The sequence below is a fragment of the Apostichopus japonicus genome, chromosome 9 (assembly GCF_037975245.1).
Source record: "Apostichopus japonicus isolate 1M-3 chromosome 9, ASM3797524v1, whole genome shotgun sequence".
In the NCBI taxonomy this organism is placed as follows: Eukaryota; Metazoa; Echinodermata; class Holothuroidea; order Aspidochirotida; family Stichopodidae; genus Apostichopus; species Apostichopus japonicus.
This window is the reverse complement of record NC_092569.1, coordinates 15549531-15571538: the sequence shown is the minus strand read 5'-3', so window position 1 is coordinate 15571538 and position 22008 is coordinate 15549531. Positions and strand designations below refer to the sequence as shown.

The following is a 22008-nucleotide window of genomic DNA, read 5'->3' as shown; positions in this document are numbered from 1 at the left end:
GTTGTACGGTCGACCAAATTTCTGTTCAGACGATCAAGAGCATACTTTGAGAAACTGTTTAAATCAAGTTCAGACTGCAATGTAACTAAATAACCTCCAATAGGTAAAACGAATAAATTTGATATCACCCTCCATCACTTTGTAGTTACTTCAATAGAACAGATATAGTTATATGATCCACCCAAATGGGAGTTATACTGGCCCAATTAACCATGTGTGCTATATTTGGATAAAAATCATCGAAAAAACCTGCACAATTATTATTCAAAATTGTGCACACTACATTTCCAGCTCAACAATACCATATCTAAACATTAAACTTACAACTAAGAATGTTATTTCATAACCTTACTGTACAAGGAAAATTTTCGAGGCAGATTCTTGTTGACATTTTCACAAGGTAAAGGGATCTTCTGTTGTCTGAAGTTGATGGCTTTACAAAAATTGTTGGAAATTTCTCAATCTGTACGTCACAACCCAATCCTCAAAGCTGTTTATTTTCATGAATACATAAATTGTTCGAAAATTTGGTGATATTTTGTGAATGCATCATTTGGCAACGTTCAGCAGATTGAATAATGTCATCATTGCAACTGAGCTGCAAATGTCTTCTTCTTTTTTTAATAATAATGAAAATTAATATAATGAAATATGCCCAATACATAACAGGAATCTGAAATAAAAACTTTATAACAAAACTTATTTTACAAAACCATTGTCTTAAGTAGTAAGATGTCATGCAAGTAAGCTGAATTGACCCAAGTTAGGTTTTAAATCTTTTAATTACCTTTTCTCCTACAGCGCTAAGCAGGGCACTAAAGTGAACCACCCAGTCAATATTCTGATTGACGATGACCTCTTGGATGTTGCGGAAATCCAGGACATCCACAAAGAAGTAGGGACCTGGGAAAGACCGAATCAATAGAGGATGAATAAAGGACAATAAAATACTCAGGTATATTATGGTTTACTTTCACACGTATCGACCAATCCTTCAACCACAGCTACAGGTGCTGTATCAATTTTTCGATACATTGCAAGCATTTGAAGATATACATATCTATATTATTCAAAGCCAATTTATACGCTTTAACACACCAGTAGAATCACTGTGGTCGAGTGGTACGGACTTCGGTTTGTGACACAAAGATCCAGGGTTTAATTCCTACCTTCGCCTGATGAGTCCCAAAAAGGACAAAACCGGTCCTGAAGTGGATTTTGTCTGGTGTGTTATTCTATATTGATTTACTATATATCTGTCATACCACTTGCTACACATTCAATTATTATTTACGGCTCGACTTGCGTATAAAGAGTGATTATTCTGTGTAGAATTGTCAGATTCAAACAGGGGTGCACTCTGTACAATCGTAACACTAAGGGAATACCCCCTTAATGACAGTTATTCAAAGCCAATTTATACGTTTAACACACCAGTAGAATCACTGTGGTCGAGTGGTACGGACTTCGGTTTGTGACACAAAGATATCTTTATCTATATATCTTTATCTATATCTATATCTATATAGCTATATATAAAAGCACCTGATTGACATTGTACCACATGTATGATACGCTTAAAACAAAACCAACGTAAAAGAATTAGCGGTCATTAAGTCCTGATAAACACTGCTTATCTAGTGCAAAAAGGACTGTTTAAAGGATCAATTTAGAGAGCCTAATGTACTAATATATATGTCGGTGTCATACTGTACTATCTATACACATAATCACTGCAACACACAATACAGTACTGTAGGTTACATGTATATATTTACTGTACATGCATCACACATACTGTACATGATTGACAATTTAACTTTTTATTATTAAATTATATTTATGTAGTGCACTTATTCTAAAAGTAAGCTCTAATTGCTTTACAGATATTTACAAGAAAAAACTTCACAAATTAATCAAAGATAATAACAATGAAAAATAAATAGATAAGATGATAAAAACTATATTTAAACGTACACTATAAACAACTCAAAATCTGAGCAAACTACGGATACTGTAAAGTAGCAAGGGCAAGGTAAAAGCAAACAGAGAAACACAACAAAGGGGGTGGAACAAAGTCAGCAGAGATCATTAGAACATTGCCTGATAAGATAAGTCTAAGATAAGTCAATATATTATTATTATTATTATTATTATAATTATTGATGAACATTATACGTTATCAGTGTGGGCCATATATACACAGTTTGGTCAACAACAATACTAAGTATTGTCATGTATTGCATACGTTGGACATTGTATGGATATATATATATATATATATATATATATATATATATGCAGTATGGGTCATTCCATATCAAATCACCAAATTGTATGGATATATATTGCATCTCAGTACATGATACTGAAGGTTGATTTTTCATATTACAGTTCATTTTGGTGAATTGGTTACTTATTAATCTATATATTGTCAGATATAGCATTATATAAAATCACTTCAAAATGAAATTTGTTGCAATTATAGTAGCAGCATATAAATTATGTGTCCAGATGGCAACAGAGAAAGGGAGGGGGGGGTGGAAACCAGCTGTACCATGTGCGACAGAGATCGGGTCAAAATTAGTATTGTTTTAGCCGGGAAAAAATTTAATCAGCTGCATACATTATAAAAGGGTACATAATGTAATGGTCATACTTTCAGCAAACGCACATGTACTGTACTTTGGACAATTTTTTAGGGATGACTGATTTGGTAGTCCGTATCTAACTTATGAATAATTGTTCTGAATGTCCCTGTTATATACTCGATATGTACGTGAAACAGCAAAACATTGTTTGTTTTTACGCTCTGTTATTTGATTTGTACTTTGGTTTTTAAAGAACTACAAACTAGTTACTGTATGATGGTGTACTAATATTGAGAGACGATTTTAGAAGATGACCTACCAGTATATATTATGTTCAACATGTAATCAAACGAAGGAAACATGGCTAGATTTCCAAAAGATAAACCTGTACATATTTTCCCAAACTCACCGGTCTCTGTCACATCTCTGGACGCCCGTACGATATCTGACATGACCACATTATCGTTGCCATATTTCTTCTTCAGTAACTTGCTCAAACCTTGACCAAGCTGCCCAAGAGCTCCTACAAATTAAACAATAAGATAATTATAAGACAATGACATCAAATGGGCATGGAAGCAACTTAATGTACGGTAATAGCAAAGACGATACACAAAATGGAGCGTTAGTTCCACCGATGGAGAAAGGTGCATGGTTTTTGGGGAGAGGGGGGGGGGTTGAAACTTTTAATTCAGTGCCATGCTGTGGACCTACTGTATGATCCATGGTAAGTACACTACCTTCTCACCGAAGCTTGGACGACCTTTAATACAGTGAGGTGGTAGTGTTGAAAATGAGTCCTGACATCTCAATCAAAGTGCCTACTGTGCAACTCTGTAATTTGTGGTAAACATGTACATGTATATTAGATGAACATGTTGCGCATGCATAACAAGTGACATGTGTATTCATCAAGCTGACGACATTTACGAACACCTGCCTCACGAAAAGGCATTTACAGTACCATAATTCACAAATTATGAACAGCTTTAATGTTAATGACAAAGCTGGACCCCTGCGTGTTCATGTACAATAACCCTACAGTAGAACCCTAACCCTAAGAACTTCACCAAATTTTGCATTAGTGGCCACATCCTGTGCACACACGTCCTGATAATCGAACCGGTCCTCTATAGTACTGCACAGTCTGCCTCAAATACTGTGACCTACTGTACTCTAACCTTGTATTACTGTATAACCATGCAGAGCTCTACATAAGCTAGCACTGAACTAGAACCCTAGTTTTACATTATACCTGTATGTACATTGTATGTATACAATGATTTATAATGTGTACATTTAAACTGCAGTAAGCCTATACATAGTCTTTATGCCTACAGTATAACTCTTTTAAAACTTCACATGATCAGAGACAATTCTAGACTACTGTAGTTGAACTTTACTTCATCCTTAGAAGATACTGTAGATGAATAGTGTAACTGCATGCTAGCTGTCGGCTGGAAATGTACAGTACTGTGAATATGTCATGTGAAAGTTCTACACATGTATATTACTCAACCTGCCATTGTCTACCTTTAACATATAAAATATACAGCACATGAAAGACCAACATGATTTCAAAATGTTTAAAGAAAAAAGAAAACATACTTCAAATTCCTACTGTACTAAATAAGGTTAACATTGCTGGTTGGTTTCCAATGTTCAGAATTGATGAGACTGCAGGGGTTCGACTAGTTTTCCAGACATTGAAATAGTTGTTGATGTGTAGATAAGCAATTAAACAAGTTAAGGGCAACATGTAAACATGCATGACAAAGTTTGATCATACCTGACCGTTATTTGGCTCCCTAGCATATTTTTGTGGCATATATGCACTGACTGACTTTTAATGAAGCCAACCCATCAGTTTTCTCATCACAGCAAAGACCAAAATGAACGGTCTCAAAATTTAAGCATGCTTTAAGAAATTGCTTTTGTGTGCAATAGTACAGTACAGTATGTTCTAGGCTTTTTAAAGGACATTACAGGTGAAGTTGTATTTTCTTTCCTATTTTTCCGGCTGATGAAGGAAAGAGGAACATAATCTGAGCATTCCAGTAAAACTTGCTTTCAATTCCATAGTTTGGTTAAATTAAGTTATAAACAACATTGGAAGAAGTACGTGGCCTTACCAAATGTGAACTTGAAGCAAACAGGTGTGATGTCATACAGACGATGCACACTGACATACAGTATTGTTGGTTGAAAGTTTCTTTATCTAAGCAGCATTTTGCGTTTGGTCGCCGTTTTCTACTTTCTTGACATGTCCATCCAGTTTTGTACATATCAATCACAAAACAGCAAACTAAGATATTACATAGCCAAGTTTTTCCCTGCCAACAACGTTAATTGGCGAGTAATTTAGGATATTAGCAAATAACGAGAAGAGTGTCCACGACAAATTCCACATTTAAAACTAAACGCATGTACAGTTCCCCCAAACCCACTAGTTTGAATTCAACCAATCAGAGATGCAGCTTTAGTATGAGCAGTTGCTAAAAATAAATTCAAGACTTTGTGTTGGTACAACCAGGGAGTTGTTATGGAACTCCCTTGTACAACTGCCATATAGACTGTACACAAATAAGGCATGGTATTGTATTACGTATTGGTCAATGACGTTCATAGTGTTTAAATATTCATATTATGGGCGAGGTTTAATGGGATCCCAACGGAAAATATCTTGGAGAAAAACAAAGTTGAAAGTTGCAAATTTTACGACTTTTATGCCACCATTTGAAACTGTAAGATCTAAATAGATTTATGCTAGTTATGTATGTTGTTATGGCATAGCAGTGTATAAATTTAAGAAATTTGAAGTGGTTGTCCCCAGGACAACCAGCTCACCAATTTTTGGTTGTCCTGCTGAAATTTTGGTCGTCCTGTAAAGCTATAGTAATTTATCTTCAGAAAAAAAACTTGTTTGGGACTCCGAAGAAAACCATGAATGTTGAGCGATTTCATGGATTCTAGATCAATTTCTGTGTATATTTTCTAATAATGCTGAATGTAGCAAAGATTGTGAACATTAGTTAGGTACATGTTGTTTTGCTGTAGGGCGTAACGATACAATAACCACGTGGTAAGCTGTAGGTGCGTCATAGTACTGGTCTAGTGTTTCAGTTTCAGTAATGTTATTAGCGAAAAAAAGTTTGCGTCCCAGGGACGCAAGCCCTCGAAAAAGTTTGCGTCCTGTAAAAGAAAGCTTGCGTCCCGATCGAGCACCAATTACGTTTATTGTATGACCTACTGTACTAATACTAGTGTAGTATCACTGCCTATACTTTGTGAATTATACACAATATTATAGGGCAGATGGTTCAGTGTCTTAGCTTCGGTGTTTGACAGGGGCGGCCCGGCCGACTCCTTCCGCCCACCCTGCCGTTTAAAAAAAAATACCCCCAGCCCCCTCCTTCATCCGCCCTTGTACTTCCTACTCGCCAACTCTGTAGTAGCTCAATGCTTTGACCTTGCAGCGCTTCCAACAGCCAAACTCTTCAAAATCGCTGTACCTACAGTGTGCATATCTCTCGCTAAATTCCACACTGTACTACTGCATTTACATAGGCCTGTTCGAACTTCATTTTCAACTACAGTTGCGCAAATCTTTAAAATCTGATCCAACATTTATCCTGGGTTCTTTGCAAACAATCATCTGTGTGAAAATTACAGTAGGCCTATGTGAATAGATTTTTACGCAATGTCGATAAAAACATCAAACTTCAATGTTCTAAAATACAGAAGTAAGTTTACACACGAATGTTGCTCCAAAATAAACTTTACTGAAGCACGTGGTCAATTGAGCCGCGAAAAAGTTTGCAACAGAAACTACTGTGGTGTAAATGCACATTTCACACTAGCAACTCTTATTGCAGAGAAAAGACATTCTGTGAGATAAAATATCCTTTCCGGATCAGATATGTAAGCTTCCCACAAAAGTCATAACATTTTCTGATCAAAACAATGATTAAAATATTAGTGATAGTCTCAGAAACAATTCAAGTGCATCTTCGTACCAGCAGTGATTGTTGTCAAAATGTACGTTACAAATATGAGACAAGGCCTAACGTTATGATATTTGAGTGCACATATATTATAGCCTTTACTACAAACTTTGTTATCTCTACACAAGGGAAAGTTAACGTTGCAAGTAATTGTTGTTAAACAACTTACTTCTTGTTCATTGAGCACTGAAAATGCAAGAATGTTTGCAAACAATCGGTAGGGACTATTAGCCAATCAATCACGGGAATCTTTGTAAAGCGTCATTGTCTATTTTTAGCATGAAAATATCTGTAATGAAGTTTTGGTAACCCTGTACCTTGCAGTTGATTGCTATGATATATTTATTTTCAAACAAATTTAATGATCTGTAGGAGTAGGAGAACATTTGGTTCTTGTCAGAAGAAGTTGTGGTTTTTTGAAAAGAAATAATGAAAGATGTTCGTTCAAAAATGTGTTTTGTTATGTTTTCCGTTGACCTTGTTGTGAGTGTGTACTTGGTGTTCGTTTCTCAACAACAAAAAAAAAAAATGGTGGATGGGCGGGGTCTTTGTCCGTGGGGGTAAACCTGAACTCTGATTGGCCTTTGTTGACAAACGGACGGAACAGAAAATACCATAAATGATAAAGCTTGGTTTGAGTGGTCCATGTCAATGTGAGGGCTTGGCCTTCCTACGTATATTATTTATTAAATGAAGGCGGAGTTTGGAATGAGTTTCTTCCTATTTGAAATGTCATTTTAAGTTTTTGGTTTCACGCTTGTTTCCGTGTCTTTTTCCGTTTGTTTCACGGAACATTAACCAGCCTTTTTGAAAGTTTTTGGTTGTCCGCCGGGCAACCAGTACTTCACGATTTGACAAGTTTTGGTTGTCCGGCAGGTAATTTGGTCGTCTCGGACGACCGGACGACCGCTAAATTTACACACTGCATAGTGGAGTCAGTGAGGTTGAGAAAAATCATAGAAAAGGACGCAAAATGCTGCTTTAATATCTTTCTCCGAAAACTTGGGATGCATTGACAATGAGAATAAACTACAGTCATTAGTTTACTGATAACATCACATTCACTAAAAGCAAAGTTGGAACCCGATCCAATCCAAGTTCAAAACAATGAAGAGCAAAAAAAAAAATTATATTTTGCTAATGATCAGAATGTAACACAGGTGACATCACACGTGTTTGTCTCAAGTTCATAGTGTAAACTGTGACAATTTCAACTGCTAGTCTCTCAAAAATGCAGGCAAATTCCACAGCACCATGTGCTACACTAGTATACTAAACTATCCTTTTAAAAGCATTGCCGCCGTCTGAAAAAGTTAACTTTCCGTTGCTTGAAAAGTAAAGTTTTCTTCTTGTCCTACAAAATGCAGACAGTAATGAAACGTGATACCTTGTTATCTTTCATCTACAGTAGACCTGACATGTCCATGCTGCTATGAACACTGTGCTGTGGGTATTGACCGTAGCTGTATGTATTGACTGTTCACTAGTGTCTAATTACCGTAGCAAGCTGTGTGTGTATTTTCTGGGATCGATGGTGGTGTCTAACGCTTCTGTTACACCTCATTCAAAACTAGGTCAGATTACCAGCATAAGACGTTTCATTGTTCGCGAGTCTTCACACCCTTTAAGCAGCTCCAGGAGCTCCAAATAATTTAAAGACACCGAAAAGTATTCATGAATACAGTAAGTGTCAAAATAGACAACCAAGCATCTCCTTGAGGAATGACATACAGTACAGTGCTAGTTCACATCATAAACATTAAGCCTCAAATGTTTTCTTGTCCATGACACACAGATAATTCAAGGCCAAACAATAATGGCCAGTTGGGTAATGATATTGATTGACATTACATAGACAAAGGATATCTCACTGAATCTTTGTTTAACTGGTCCATCAAGGGTTCAGAATAAAGGCCATTATAAAAGAATTGAGTACATATGTAGAGAGGTTAAAGCAAGGTTACAATTCACAAGAGTTAGTAGCATCTCAAGTAATGATGCAGATGATATACAGTATGTGGAACATGCATCAATATCTTTACTTTACAATACCTTCTTTGTGTAGTCTGCAAGATATTATATCTGCTCACCAACACTAGGTCTACGAAAGTCTTCTTTCTGGCTGACCCAAGGTTCAGATCATGATACTGGCCAGCCTTTCTATTTCAGATGTATACACTACAGTATGTACATATATATGCGATGAATGTTTTCTTCTAGGCTGTGGTCCTGTGCATGCTTGCACTCATATTAGAACCAGGACACACACAAAATAGAAATGCTCACACCATTTATTAATTTAGCCTGACACTGCCAAACTATTTTTTTTTTTTCCCTCTGAGCTACCGTGCAAATGTAAATTTGCCTGTGCAGTTATTTTTTTCACAGTGAATATTATTGATGCGAAGACAGTCAGAGCTTAGAGCAGGGGTTCCCTAACTGGGGTGCATGAACCCCCAGGGGGTGCGAGAGTCCATCCCAGGGAGTTTGTGAGACGTTTCTGAAAGTCAAAACTAGAGTACTTTTTGTTGAACTAAAATCTGATATATCATTTAATTTAGTAATGTACAAAAGTGGTACCTATCGACAAACTCTTTTCGCGTTCCATACGCATGTGTTGCCATAGTAGGACCGTACTGTGCAGATGTGATAAATAACTGAATTATAAAACATACAGAGGCCGCATGACTTTGGTGAAGTTGGTGTACGCATGACAGTACGTCGTAAAGATAAAGAGCTGATCTGATCTTATATTAAATATTTGTTCATCGCTTGTTTTTTGTTCATTACAATATAACACTATGAACTTGATCTATTACGAAGCACTGTTATGCGTATTATACTATAATGACTCAGATCGTGTCTCGAAAAAGTTGGGGGCTCGTGGACAACTCTGACATCCACAGGGGGTTCGTGTGGATATTAAGTTAGGGAAACCCTGGTTTAGAGGGATCATTGACCGAGACCCATTCTACACTGTATCCAGTACCAGGCTACATTAACCTACAGTGTTGTTCTCCATGGCCATGTATACACATATTAAGCTGAGTTGCCGCAGATCAAAATCTACATCACCCGGAGTCAAATTTTTACCCTCCTCTTTCTGCGGTATACTTAGATTTCATTTTCCCTTTACATTAAATATATAAAATTTATATAAATCGTTCCTGTGAACAGGAACTTTCAACCAAGTTCAAACCTGTGATAAGGACCCTCGGATGGTCAACATCTGACTGATAATTCTGAAGGTTTCTGCTACTGCTGGAGAGAGAACAGGCACAACCACGTATTGCTAAAGATGGGGCAATCAATGTCCTTGTAACCAGCTGACGGAAAACTCGGTTCATTTTCTAACGACTGTCTGTAAAAGAGAGACAGAGAAATGGTATGTACTGTACAAGTTTCATTTTGGATTGGATTTTTTTTTTTTGGGGGGGGGGCATATTGGTCTTATACTGTACATATATTAAAGTGCATGGTTCCATTTGTTTCAAAAAAGAAATACACAAAACTGTTCATTTTCAAAAATTGGAACTTTGTTTAAGCTGCATATCTGACGAACCATGAAAAAATGAGAGGGTTTCACCGAGCTAATTTTGCCAAGAAAAGTTTCATTAATTAAGAAATTAATGATCGAATGTATGAAAACCTGTATCCGCTGAAGACAGATTTCATTCATATATTCTGTTCTGCCTCTTGCTTGAAACAATGAGAAAAGGCATCGTAATGCATATTCAGTACCAAAGAAGCTCTCATTGCTCAAAGAACAGCTGCGATTGGCCGACCAGTGACAACAGTAATAAGTGTGCAAAACCTAGACAATGGTCACATGTGCACTGGGTATCACAGACCTTTGATCCTGTTCACAATGTCCCTCTGACTAGGACAGCCTAATAGTGTAACTTTATCAGAGCTAATCCAGGAATTCTCCCATTCTTTTACTTCTTTCTACGTTTGGAATAACGTCCTTGTTACAAAAGTGCAAACAGTACAACGTTTTTTGTTCCTGTATTAACTTGGCATACCCAACTCTCCACACTGCCCTCTACATACGGTTTAGTATGATACTGTACCATCTGTACTGTATCTCTACATATAGTTTTAACTCGAATAACAGAATTAGCATATAATAATCATAATAATAACAATAATATTACTCAATTTTTCTTTGGCGCCAAACAAACTATGATATAATTCTCATGGCGCATATAACCCATAGGGCTGCAAAACCTCAAGATGCAGGTAGTTTTGTGTGTACTGACATGTGTGCAAGCTTTTCTAAAAATAAATAGAAACAAACTTTCGCTGGCATTTTGTAATTTGAAGAATCTTACTTGCGTCAAAGTCTGAATCAAATTTCCAACCTGTGTACAGTACGTCATATAAGTGCAGCTAATCTGAGCTATTTGATCAAATTGCAATTGTGAACAGTATACTTACCAGTACAAAAAATTTATGTACACAAGTTGTTTATAAAATTTGTTCTGACAAATTTAAACCAAACCTACTACATTTTATAACTAAAGCAATTAGATTCAAAAATTTCATTCAATAAAATTTTACTCAGCCTGTACCCTGCAAAAGTTGGTACAGTATCTGAAAACACTTAGCCGAAACTGGTGATATTTGTGAATAGCATTAATCACACAGTACAAGCATTAATGTAGGCCTACAGTACACTGCCAATTTCCCAAATGAGTGGTTGTCAAAGGCTGAATTTTTAGTGGAAGTTTTAAAAAAACTTTCCTTTGCTCAGTTGTAGAACTCTTTGGAACGAACTCCCATTTCACGTTTGTGACTCCCCCTCTCTTTGTATTTTCAAGAGACAACTTAGTTTCTTTTTCCTTGGTTTCCTTTGTCTCTTTCCTACTTTGTAAAGTGCTTTGAAACGCTGTATTAAGCGCTTTGTAAATGTAAATGTAATTTACTATTATTATTATTATTATTGTACTGTAGTAAAAGGGGTCAAAACTTGGGTAAAGAAGGTACCTAGTTAATGATATGTACAACAGTAAGCTATAGTTCTGGTTAAAACCACAAAATCTCCTTTGTGTTGAACATCGGTAATCTCTGTGAGAAGCGCCCAACTTCACAGTACAGTAGCTACCAAGGAATAATTTTAATAGTATGCAAATTTTTTGAAGCCGTTTTGAAGGTTTTGATCTTTCTCTCTCATAAATTATACTTCTGTACATGATTACAATCCTGTATGTATGGCAACAGGTCGATTTTGCAAGGCAGTTTGCAATGCGACATTTTGTACATGCATGTATACATACAATGCGATGTGTGCACATACAATGCGATGTGTGCACATATAATGCGATATGTGTATTTACAATGCGATGCCGGATAAATAACAGTATTCCCTGTGTATTCGTACGTGTATACAATGCGATGTGTGCACATACAATGCGATATGTGCATGTACAATACGACACTGGATAAATTACTGTACTGTATTCCCTGCGTATTTGTACGTGTATACAATGCGATGTGTGCACATACAATGCGATATGTGCACACACAATACGACACTGGATAAATTACTGTATTCCCTGCGTATTTGTACGTGTATACAATGCGATGTGTGCACATTGTAATGCAATATGTGCACACATAATACGACTTTGGATAAATTACTGTATTCCCTGCGTATTTGTACGTGTATACAATGCAATGTGTGCACATACAATGCAATATGTGCACACACAATACGACACTGGATAAATTACAGTTTCCGTGCCTATAGTGTGTACATACAATACTGGTAGTGCATACAAGATTACAGTTCCACGACAGGACACATACAGTATGTGAAAAAAGATTACTGCAAACTTTTTGCTTCCATTTACAAGATTTCATGATTTTGATAAGTATCCGATAATTAATACTTACTACTATACACCGTGCAGTTAATATTTGTCACCTGACTAGAGAAGGTACTGTACACAATGTCTGATCCGTATGTGATTACCTCATGTACAGTTAATATGTAGCTAGACTTAGACTAATACCAAACAGTACACAAGTAGCAACAAAATTTGTTTTTGCCTTATATTGTATCAAAATTGAACCAAAACTCAAAAACTGGTTTGAATAGAGAAACAGGAATTGTTACCAAAGAAAACCTACAGTACTATAAGTATATATGCTACAATATATACCAGGCACTGTACAGTTATATTGATTAGAGGCTATCTCTATTAAAACACCTTCTCACAAAAGTATGCTGCATTCAATGCTGTTTGTGATGCTGCATGCTTGACCACCCACCCGAAATGAGATTAATATGATATATATATAGCAGACAGAAATCTAATGGTTTATAAATACACACTGTACTGTAGGCCTGCACCTTTAGTATCGTTAGTTATTATATTTGGTGACTTCTGTCATACTGTATGAATATGCATAACCTCAACTAATCTGTTAAGTGTACTGTACTTGGTCGTCAACAACCATATATGTGACTATAAAGTCTGAACATCATAATAGTCAGCCATTTATGGTTTAATTCAATTTATACAGACATTTTTACAACCCACAGATTCAATAGTGAAATGTTTACTTAATAATTTCATGGACAAGTACAGCAGTGTAAATTAAAGTGTCCCATGTAAAGTTGTTCTCATTTACAGTAACCAGTCTGTAAGGTTTTACCATATTGAGGCCAAGTCAATGCAAAAATGCATACTGTACATGTATAGAAGATAATACAACATGTAAATACAGTACCATTCCACATGCTTATTTAGCCTCATTCTGTAATTTCAATACAAGCTAGGGGATAAAAGTTAGCAAGGTGTATTGACAGAGGGTTTCTGGCAGATGTGATATATTTAGACCTGCAGAAGGCATTTGACACAGTAGGTCTGCTAACAAAAATCAGGACACGTTGGAATAGATGGTCTCATACTGTATATATATTGAACTGGACCGAGGAATGGCTATGAAACCGGAAGCAGCGAGTAGTTTTGCATCCAAACGGATGGAGGTAAACAGCTGCGTGGTAGTGTACAAGCGTTGGTAATTAGAGCCTAGACTGTACTTGTTTCACAATGCACATGAGGGACTTAGAGATATAGGCGTGCAGGCGGAATTAAGTAGGTTCGCAGATGACAGAACTTTAGGTTATCTGTCCAATAGGAGATGAGAGAGAGAGAGACAACCAACAGGCAACAGCTGCAGAAACAATCGATTTTGATCGCAATGTCGTACTGAACCTGTTTAAGTCTCTCGTAAGGGCCAACACATCAGGTCTGGATTATCACACGCAAGTTTGGAAGTTCAAAGTCACCATTGAAGAAGGATATTAACTTATTGGAAGGGCACAACGTTCAATACCAGGAATGGAAAGCTAATTCTACGAAGAAAGAGTCCAACAGTGCCCTACATGGCTGCCCACCCACTCAGCTCCTTTACCTACCCCGCCCGGCTGCCCCAGTATGTCCCTTTTGTTATGTAAACCAAGTAGTGATAACACAAACCCTAACAATTAATTTACACCTTACTTCTCCATATGGCTTCCCCTCAACATATATAGGCTACGGCTACCATTAGAATGCCCTAGCGTGCTTTTATATCTCTGTTTATTAAAAACAATGAAAAAGAACAGCTTATAATAGTAACGTAAAGTCCTATCTTCCCCTACAAAGTGATTATACCGAATAAACTTTTGTAATTTACCTTCTTCTTTTGTTTTTTTGAAGTGTAAATTTCTAAAACAGGAGATCTCAAAATAATGAATGTTTTGATGCAACTTACAAGGCTTGGGAAGTGCTGTTTCCAGCAATGTGGGAGGCATTTTTGGTAAACATTTTTTTACTATGCTACATGCCAACTGATGGTTGCACTCCTCTTACAGTAAACATTGTCATGATGGTCCCACTTGGGAAATGACTCCCTCCCCACCCCCCCCCCCCAAACACACTAACAATTACTTAAAAAGTCCTGGTTAATACCGTGCATACTTCACAGCACCACTGTGTGTAACGTTTGGACGCTGCATAATGTTTCTTGATGTTCCTCAACTGTACCCCTATTGCACCCCAAGGGGTTCTACCCAGGCTAAGGCCCTGAATTGGAATCACAAAGCTTTGTGTGCAGTATGTTATGCTTCACCATCCAAAACAAACAACACTAAGTATTTGTTAGTCTGTGCATTACTGAGATATATTCTAGCATCTGGCAGACAAAGAAACAGTCGCTGCAAGGGGAAAAGAAGACCATTCCAGTTCCACACCGTAAAGTTGAAAACTCAATCTCAGCATCTTGTACCTAATTAATTCAAGGTACACATGGTACTACTGTATGTTTGACTGAATCATGGTTATCTATTTTGGCTCCAGGGCTAAACCCTTCTGTCATAACAGCAAATATTATTTTATTTTATTTATTTATTTTTTTTTACTTTTCCATTATAAATGTTCTTGTTGATTTCTCCTTGAAACTTGATACTGTACATCTGGAATGCAATACATAGCTGTCTAGTTTTCCTGTTTTAAGAAATTAATAAAACAAAAATGTGACAGTTTTGCTGAATTATTATTTTCCTCTGTGAATGTAAGTGTGTTCAATATTATATCAAGAAAAACAATTTGCACAGCAGGTCTGAATCGCTACGGTGACACTAATCATTCTGCTGTTGCCAGATCTACGCAATCCACAGACCACCACCAACTTTGAAAAATTCATCAAATCACCCCATAAAGTAATATGCTATGAGGAAGTGGTTTGATCTAAAGATGAACAAAGATTTCCAGCATTTTATACTGGGCAAAATCTTCAGCCAGCAGAATATTGTACTGTATGTATAGTTCCATGTCAACCACCCTGTATTGTATAAAGTTCAATGACAACTGCCCTGCAGTATAAAGTTCAATGACAACCACCATGTATATAAGTCATTATTTGATACTGGTTTACTAAAGTGTGACATGCATGTTCAAAAATGAATTACACAAAGGTATCTATTTGAGTGCTGATTCTGGTTCTCCGGTGAATGTCGAACACAATTAGTAATGTTAAAAGATAATACAGTATTAAGAAAGGTGGATTTGAGGCAAATAAAAAGGACAAGTGATGATGTTAACGTATGTTACTCGGTGTCCTACAGTTGTCTATAAACATAGCCCCTTCTCCATTAAAGTGAAGGGGAATATATATGAGCAATGTCAAATGATATCTTATGACACAAAAAAAAAAATTGAAGTTCTTATCACATTCCTTGTAAGTTAATGAGGCTGATCATTTAGGACACCATAACATACGTTAACAACACAACAGGAATTCGGAGTTATAGAACTTAGCCACTGGCTCAATGACAAATTTCATCAACTAGTTAGATAGAGTACCTTAGAACTACATGGAATGAAGTGTTTCCTAGCATGAAAGTTCTCAGTCTTCTCAATAATTTACATTCAAAGTGCATATTGTTAACGTATGTGATGAAGACACCAAAAAATGAGACACCATCACATACGTTAACATATGTTCTCAAACCATGTTTTAGACTCATTGGATGATGGAAATAGTTTAATTCTATTTCAAACATGGTGAAATATTAAGTGAGTTGAATATTCTGTGAGAATTCCTGACATGGGCCTAAAATAGATTTTCACAGTTAACGTATGTTATGCAGGCTAGAAATGAGGACACCACACACAAATTGTGACTGATACAGAGGAATTGAACTGCTAGCAGTGAAAGAATTGTTTACTATCAGTGTATGTGGGGTGTTGATCAGTTACAAATGTTTTGATATTCAAAACTATCAGTTGATAGTGAAATTATGCCCATTTAACGTACGTTATGTTGAGGACACCGAACAATTTGTACAGTTTAACAACCAATAACAAGTTTTTTTCACATGTATTTTTGAATGAATTTGTCCTCTGAGATGCCATTAGACCTATTCTCAGCATGAGTAGTGAGTTTCTGGGACTTGCAATCCCTAGTACACTACTGTGCAGTGTGTGATTAGGTTATAATCATGAAAAGTTGCCACCAGTTAACGTATGTGATGCAGGAGGACACCAAAAATATGTACGTTAACAAAGATCAAGATCTTTATTTTTCAGCAGTTGATGAGCATGGGTGACTGAAATTTGCAAGTGTAATTGAAGCTCTGCTTTCACTTGAATAGAAAATGCAAAGTCAAGGCATAATAACATGGGAAAAACTAAGAAAAGCGCATCTCAATTACAGCCATTTTCATAATGTCACATTTTGGTGTTCAAAATTAGGCCAATTTTTGCAGTAAACCCTCATAATTTCGCATCCACCCAATGTATGGTTGAATAACTATCAATGATATCTGATGGTATATTGACACAACCATTGAAAAGGGAGATACAAGCAAAAGGGTATGATGAATGGACATTTCAGCAAAATGAAAAAAGGGACATAAAATCTCTCCAGTATCAAATATATATTTATATAGTTCAATGACAACCACCATGTACTTTAACTTTCAATGACAACCACCATGTAATTTATATAGTTCAATGACAACCACCATGTACTATATATAGTTCAATGACAACCACCATGTACTATAACTTTCAATGACAACCACCATGTACTATATATAGTTCAATGACAACCACCATGTACTATATATAGTTCAATGACAACCACCATGTACTATAACTTTCAATGACAACCACCATGTACTATATATACAGTAGTTCAATGACAACCACCATGTACTATATGAAAACCACCCTGTACTGTATATAGTTCAATGACAACCACCATGTACTATATATATCTAGTACAATGACAACCACCATGTACTATATATAGTTCAAAGACAACCACCATGTACTATATATAGTTCAAAGACAACCACCATGTACTATATCTAGTACAATGACAACCACCATGTACTATATCTAGTACAATGAAAACCACCCTGTACTGTATTTAGTTCATGGTTGCAACTCATTGCACCTTGAAAACAGTCTCTTTGATTACACCGCAAGCCTCCTTAATTAAATATTGATAACTTCAACGTTTTGATAACTGCGCAATAAAATTCAGTCATATATAGTTCACTGGCATGCTGTTCCGACTGCCCTTATGAACTTAGGATATCCAATGTAGCTATTGTACAGTACTACGGTATACATTACTGTAGGCCTACAAACTGACTTCTTTCTGTTTCTTAAGACAGTAAAACAGCAGACCACAAGCCAGACAAGACCAAAGAAATCTATTCACATTATTTGTGAGTCCAAGTAATTTGATTATCTTTCTCAAACATTCCATTCTATTTTATTGTACCTGAATGTCATCCAGCAGGAAATATGACAGGTGTAGGTTAGTGAGATACTGTGCATACTGAGAAATCATTTGCCAAATCTCCAAATGTCCCTATAGACAGAGTGTTTTCTCATCAGTTGAGAAATTCCAGGTAACTTAATAATAAACTTGGTACACGTACAGTAACCTAACAACTAGCAAACCAGCAAAGGTGATCGACCAGCAGAGTCTGGTGGTGTACAGGAAGTTTTCCCTTCGTGTCTGAAAGGAAATCAGTCGCTGGGCACCTGCAGCATTGTAGCAGACATTTAGCACATTGGCTGGAAGGGATGACTACAGTGCAAAAAACCAAACAAAAAACATTCCTGGTTGAAAAAAAATAACCTACTCTTCAAGTTTCACAGACCTGATCTGCGATCTAAAGCAGTTCATTGTTCCAGCCAGAGATACTGTTCCTTACTTGAGGCTAACCCTTGGTAAGGAATAATCTTATCTTGTAAACATTCTGTGTGCAAATATTATTCTAGGAAACCACAAAACTTTACATACATAATGCAAAGAAGCACACTGTGCAATATTATTATGCAATGTAATAGACCATTGCATGTATGCAGGGTAACTATAGTCTACCTGCAATACACATTTGCATCATATTTATGGTAAAAAGAGGTAACTTTATATGCAGAGTTAGAATGCAAAATTGCATCAAAGTAGCACACCTATACTGTACACGCACAAACTCATCGCACAAAACTTACAGTCTGCTATATCGCACTACGGTATGTACGGTATTGTACTCTTACTTTCTTGTTTAAAATAAAGTACTTGAGGACATCCATATATAGGAAGACTGACTGAGATATGATTTAACAAAATTATATACTTAAAGTCTACTATTCAGTATTCATATCACCTCTTGTCTTTCCACAAGTCATCCATTGAATTATAAATAAGGTTGTATTATCTGTACTTAAAATGAATTTTACGGTAGTTCCACCCGGAGTGACATTCATTTAAAATAGGTACAGCCCTGTACTGTACAGTCAATCATGTCATGATTAATTAATATATATTTATCTATATTCTAATTATATGCGAAATGAAAAGGAGGAGACCTTACGCCATTCAATTAAAACCAATACGCTATTATAACATAGTGCATCTGTACACGTTTTGACTGTTTAGATGGTATGCAAGGACACAAATTCATTCCTCTCAGATAGCTTGATGAGTCTCTCAGTTCAAGTATTGTGATCGGGTGAATAAGAACATGCGCCGTACTTGTTCGTCCGACAATCGGGTAAATAGCCACAACCAAGTTTTAATAAGTTAGGCCTAGGGTATGGTTCATATCCTAGCACAGTAGGCTAAATCACCAATAAATAACAACTTCCTCTTGTTAGATGTACACTAATTTCAGTCTATAGTGTAGCCTAGCCTACCTTACGAATTTAACTAAACATTGTTATCCCTACAGTACACAACTGAATAGAAGACCTAGCACAATTTATTTTAACTTTGATTCTTGATTCTTGACGGGCTCCAAGAAAGGAAAGTTCTTTTTAAACCCTCCCAACTTCAGCACAAAACAGATAGAAAAGTTCACAGACAACAGAAATAAACTAACAGCACTGCACACTAATGATACACTGTACAACTCCAAATGCCTAAGAACTATACAGCTCCTCGTCATGTAGGTTCCAGTGGTTGACCAATTTTGCCTTGAAATCATTCGAAGAAGTTGCAGAGACCACAACCTCAGGGCGAGAGTATTAACAACTCGGTAAGAAAAAAATAGTTGAGACGTGTATTTGATTTGCAATGCTCTTTGGCAATCTTGATGCTATGCCCACGGTTGTGTCAGACTGATCCAAGGTAAACAATTTGCTACACTTAATATCCTCCAAACCATTAACAATCTCATAAGTTTGAATAAGATCATCTATCTGTGGCATGCAAATGCAGGCACAAGACGTATAGCTCTGCGTTGAACACTCTCAAAACCGTTTATGTCCTTTCTTAGATGTGGGAACGGAATAACATTACAATATTCCAGATGTGGCCTCACAAGTGCTTTGGATAAGGTAATAACTAAAGCATCTAAAGCTTGAAAAGGACCTCTTAATCAAACCCAGCATGCTGTTTGCTTTGTTCACCTTGATAGAAATGTACTTGTACTTGTATGGAATCCTGGAATAACACCCCCAGGTCATTCTATTCACTTGGGCTATGCAAAGATGGTATTTAGTGTCATTATCACCATGGAAGAAATAATGATGTTTAGGATTGTTCCTTCCAAAAGGCATAACATTAAATTTAAATTTAAAGGAAAGTTGCCACACTTGAGACCACTGTTGCAAGTTGTAAACATCATGTTGCAGGACTGCTCTATCATTGTCTAGGCTGACTGTAGAATAAATTTTTGTATCATCAGCAAACATTCTTACGATATTCTTCACAATTTCTGGTAGGTCATTGATATAGATCAATCTCACCAGACCCAAAACACTCCCTTGTGGAACTCCACTAACAACTTCACACCATTCCAAAAACTTGTTATTAATCTGTTCCCTATATTAGTTTGGCATAACACTTGTGAACACTTAGGGCTAGGCCTACATTATGCAAGCCCCAGCCTAAGCTAGTACTGGAGTAGGAACTTGTTTTCAGGCCTATGGTTGGGCTACACTAAGTTAGAGACTAAAGCCTGACTAAAGTTTAACACTGACTGACTGGGGTAAGCGGTACGTACGGCTAGGCTATGTTTGCCAATCTAGAGTTAAGATAAAGGTAGCCTATGAAGATTGAAATGGAACCACGACCTAATCATAAGAATAACACCGTATGAATAGTCCAAAACTAGATCAGGACTGGTTATTGTATTTGTACATGAAGGAAGTAACGATTGTTACAGCCGAAGGCCTAACATTAGGATCTCGGTCGTGCCTTAATTTAAATGCTTAATCAAAATTATCGGTAGGATGGGCCTAACTTTCTTTTCTCCGCATTCCATGATCAAACAATTACATACCTAAGTTAGGTACTCTTTCATGAAAATGCTTTGGATCACAAAATTCTACGATGAATCATGAGCTGGTCGTCGAAGTTGAAAGTATCGTCGTACGACAACGTGGAGTTATTGTTTTGTCAATGTTAAGTATACTATTCCTCGTGTAATTCTGTTAAGTGTTAGGAAGAGGATGTGTTAAAGCTCAGTTTGTTTTTAACTATACGGTTAATATGTACATACATGTACAGTACAGTTATAACGGCCATGTGTATTCTATTCACAGATATGCTACGTTTGCAAACACAACCACACACAAGTCCTGCCCCCAAACCACAACCAATCAGATCACAGAACTTATAACCACATTTCCACGGAAGCGTATAACGTACATTATGTTGACGAATTTCGCAAATTGCAAAACAGAAAATTACCGTTACATTTTAGTATATTTCGTCAAAATGTCATGAATCTAACAGTGATAGCAATTTCATTATTTCTAACCATCTAGAAAAGGTGTAAAAAAACTAAGAAAAAACATTTGGACAATAATAATAATGATGATACTACTACCACTACTACTACTACTACTACTACTACTACTACTACTACTACTACTACTACTACTACTACTACTACTACTACTACTAATACTACTACTACTACTACTAATACTACTAATACTACTAATACTACTACACTAATAATAATAATAATATTAATAATAATAATATAATAACAATAATATAATATTAATATTAACAATATAATAAAAATAACAATAACAATAATATTATAACGATAATAATAACAATAATAATAGTAAGAATAATAACAATAATACTTATAACAATAATTATAATAGCTGCAACAAGAATAATACAGTTGTTATGTAGCACATAAATTTTAAAAACATTTAAATGCTCTTAACAAGTAAGAGAAAAAGAGAAAAGTAATAACAGTTGATAAAGCAATTTTAAACAGGTAACATTTAAGTTTGGTTTGAAAGAAGAACTGGTGTGATGCATGCTCTTGTTTTCGTGAGAGGGAGATAAGACTAGCTGCAGAGGTTTGCATTCGCTGAAAGTTTTCAGATGTCTTCAGATGAGTGGTAAACCGATTCGGAGATTTTATCTCC

At 36.2% G+C, this 22008-nt stretch overlaps 1 protein-coding gene across 1 annotated transcript in view; it reads right to left on the bottom strand.

Moving 5' to 3' along the window:
• LOC139973973 (L-threonine 3-dehydrogenase, mitochondrial-like) overlaps nt 1–21122 on the bottom strand; it is a 38290-nt gene extending 17168 nt beyond the window's left edge. Inside the window, exons 1-4 of the mRNA XM_071980881.1 lie at nt 20895–21122; nt 9795–9956; nt 3001–3114; nt 788–903 (exon numbers count right to left, since the gene is read on the bottom strand). Of these exons, the coding sequence (XP_071836982.1) occupies nt 788–903; nt 3001–3114; nt 9795–9942 (378 nt within the window). The 5' untranslated portion in view covers nt 9943–9956; nt 20895–21122. The remainder of the gene's footprint in view (nt 1–787; nt 904–3000; nt 3115–9794; nt 9957–20894) is intronic.
• Between the last annotated feature and the right edge of the window lie 886 nt (nt 21123–22008).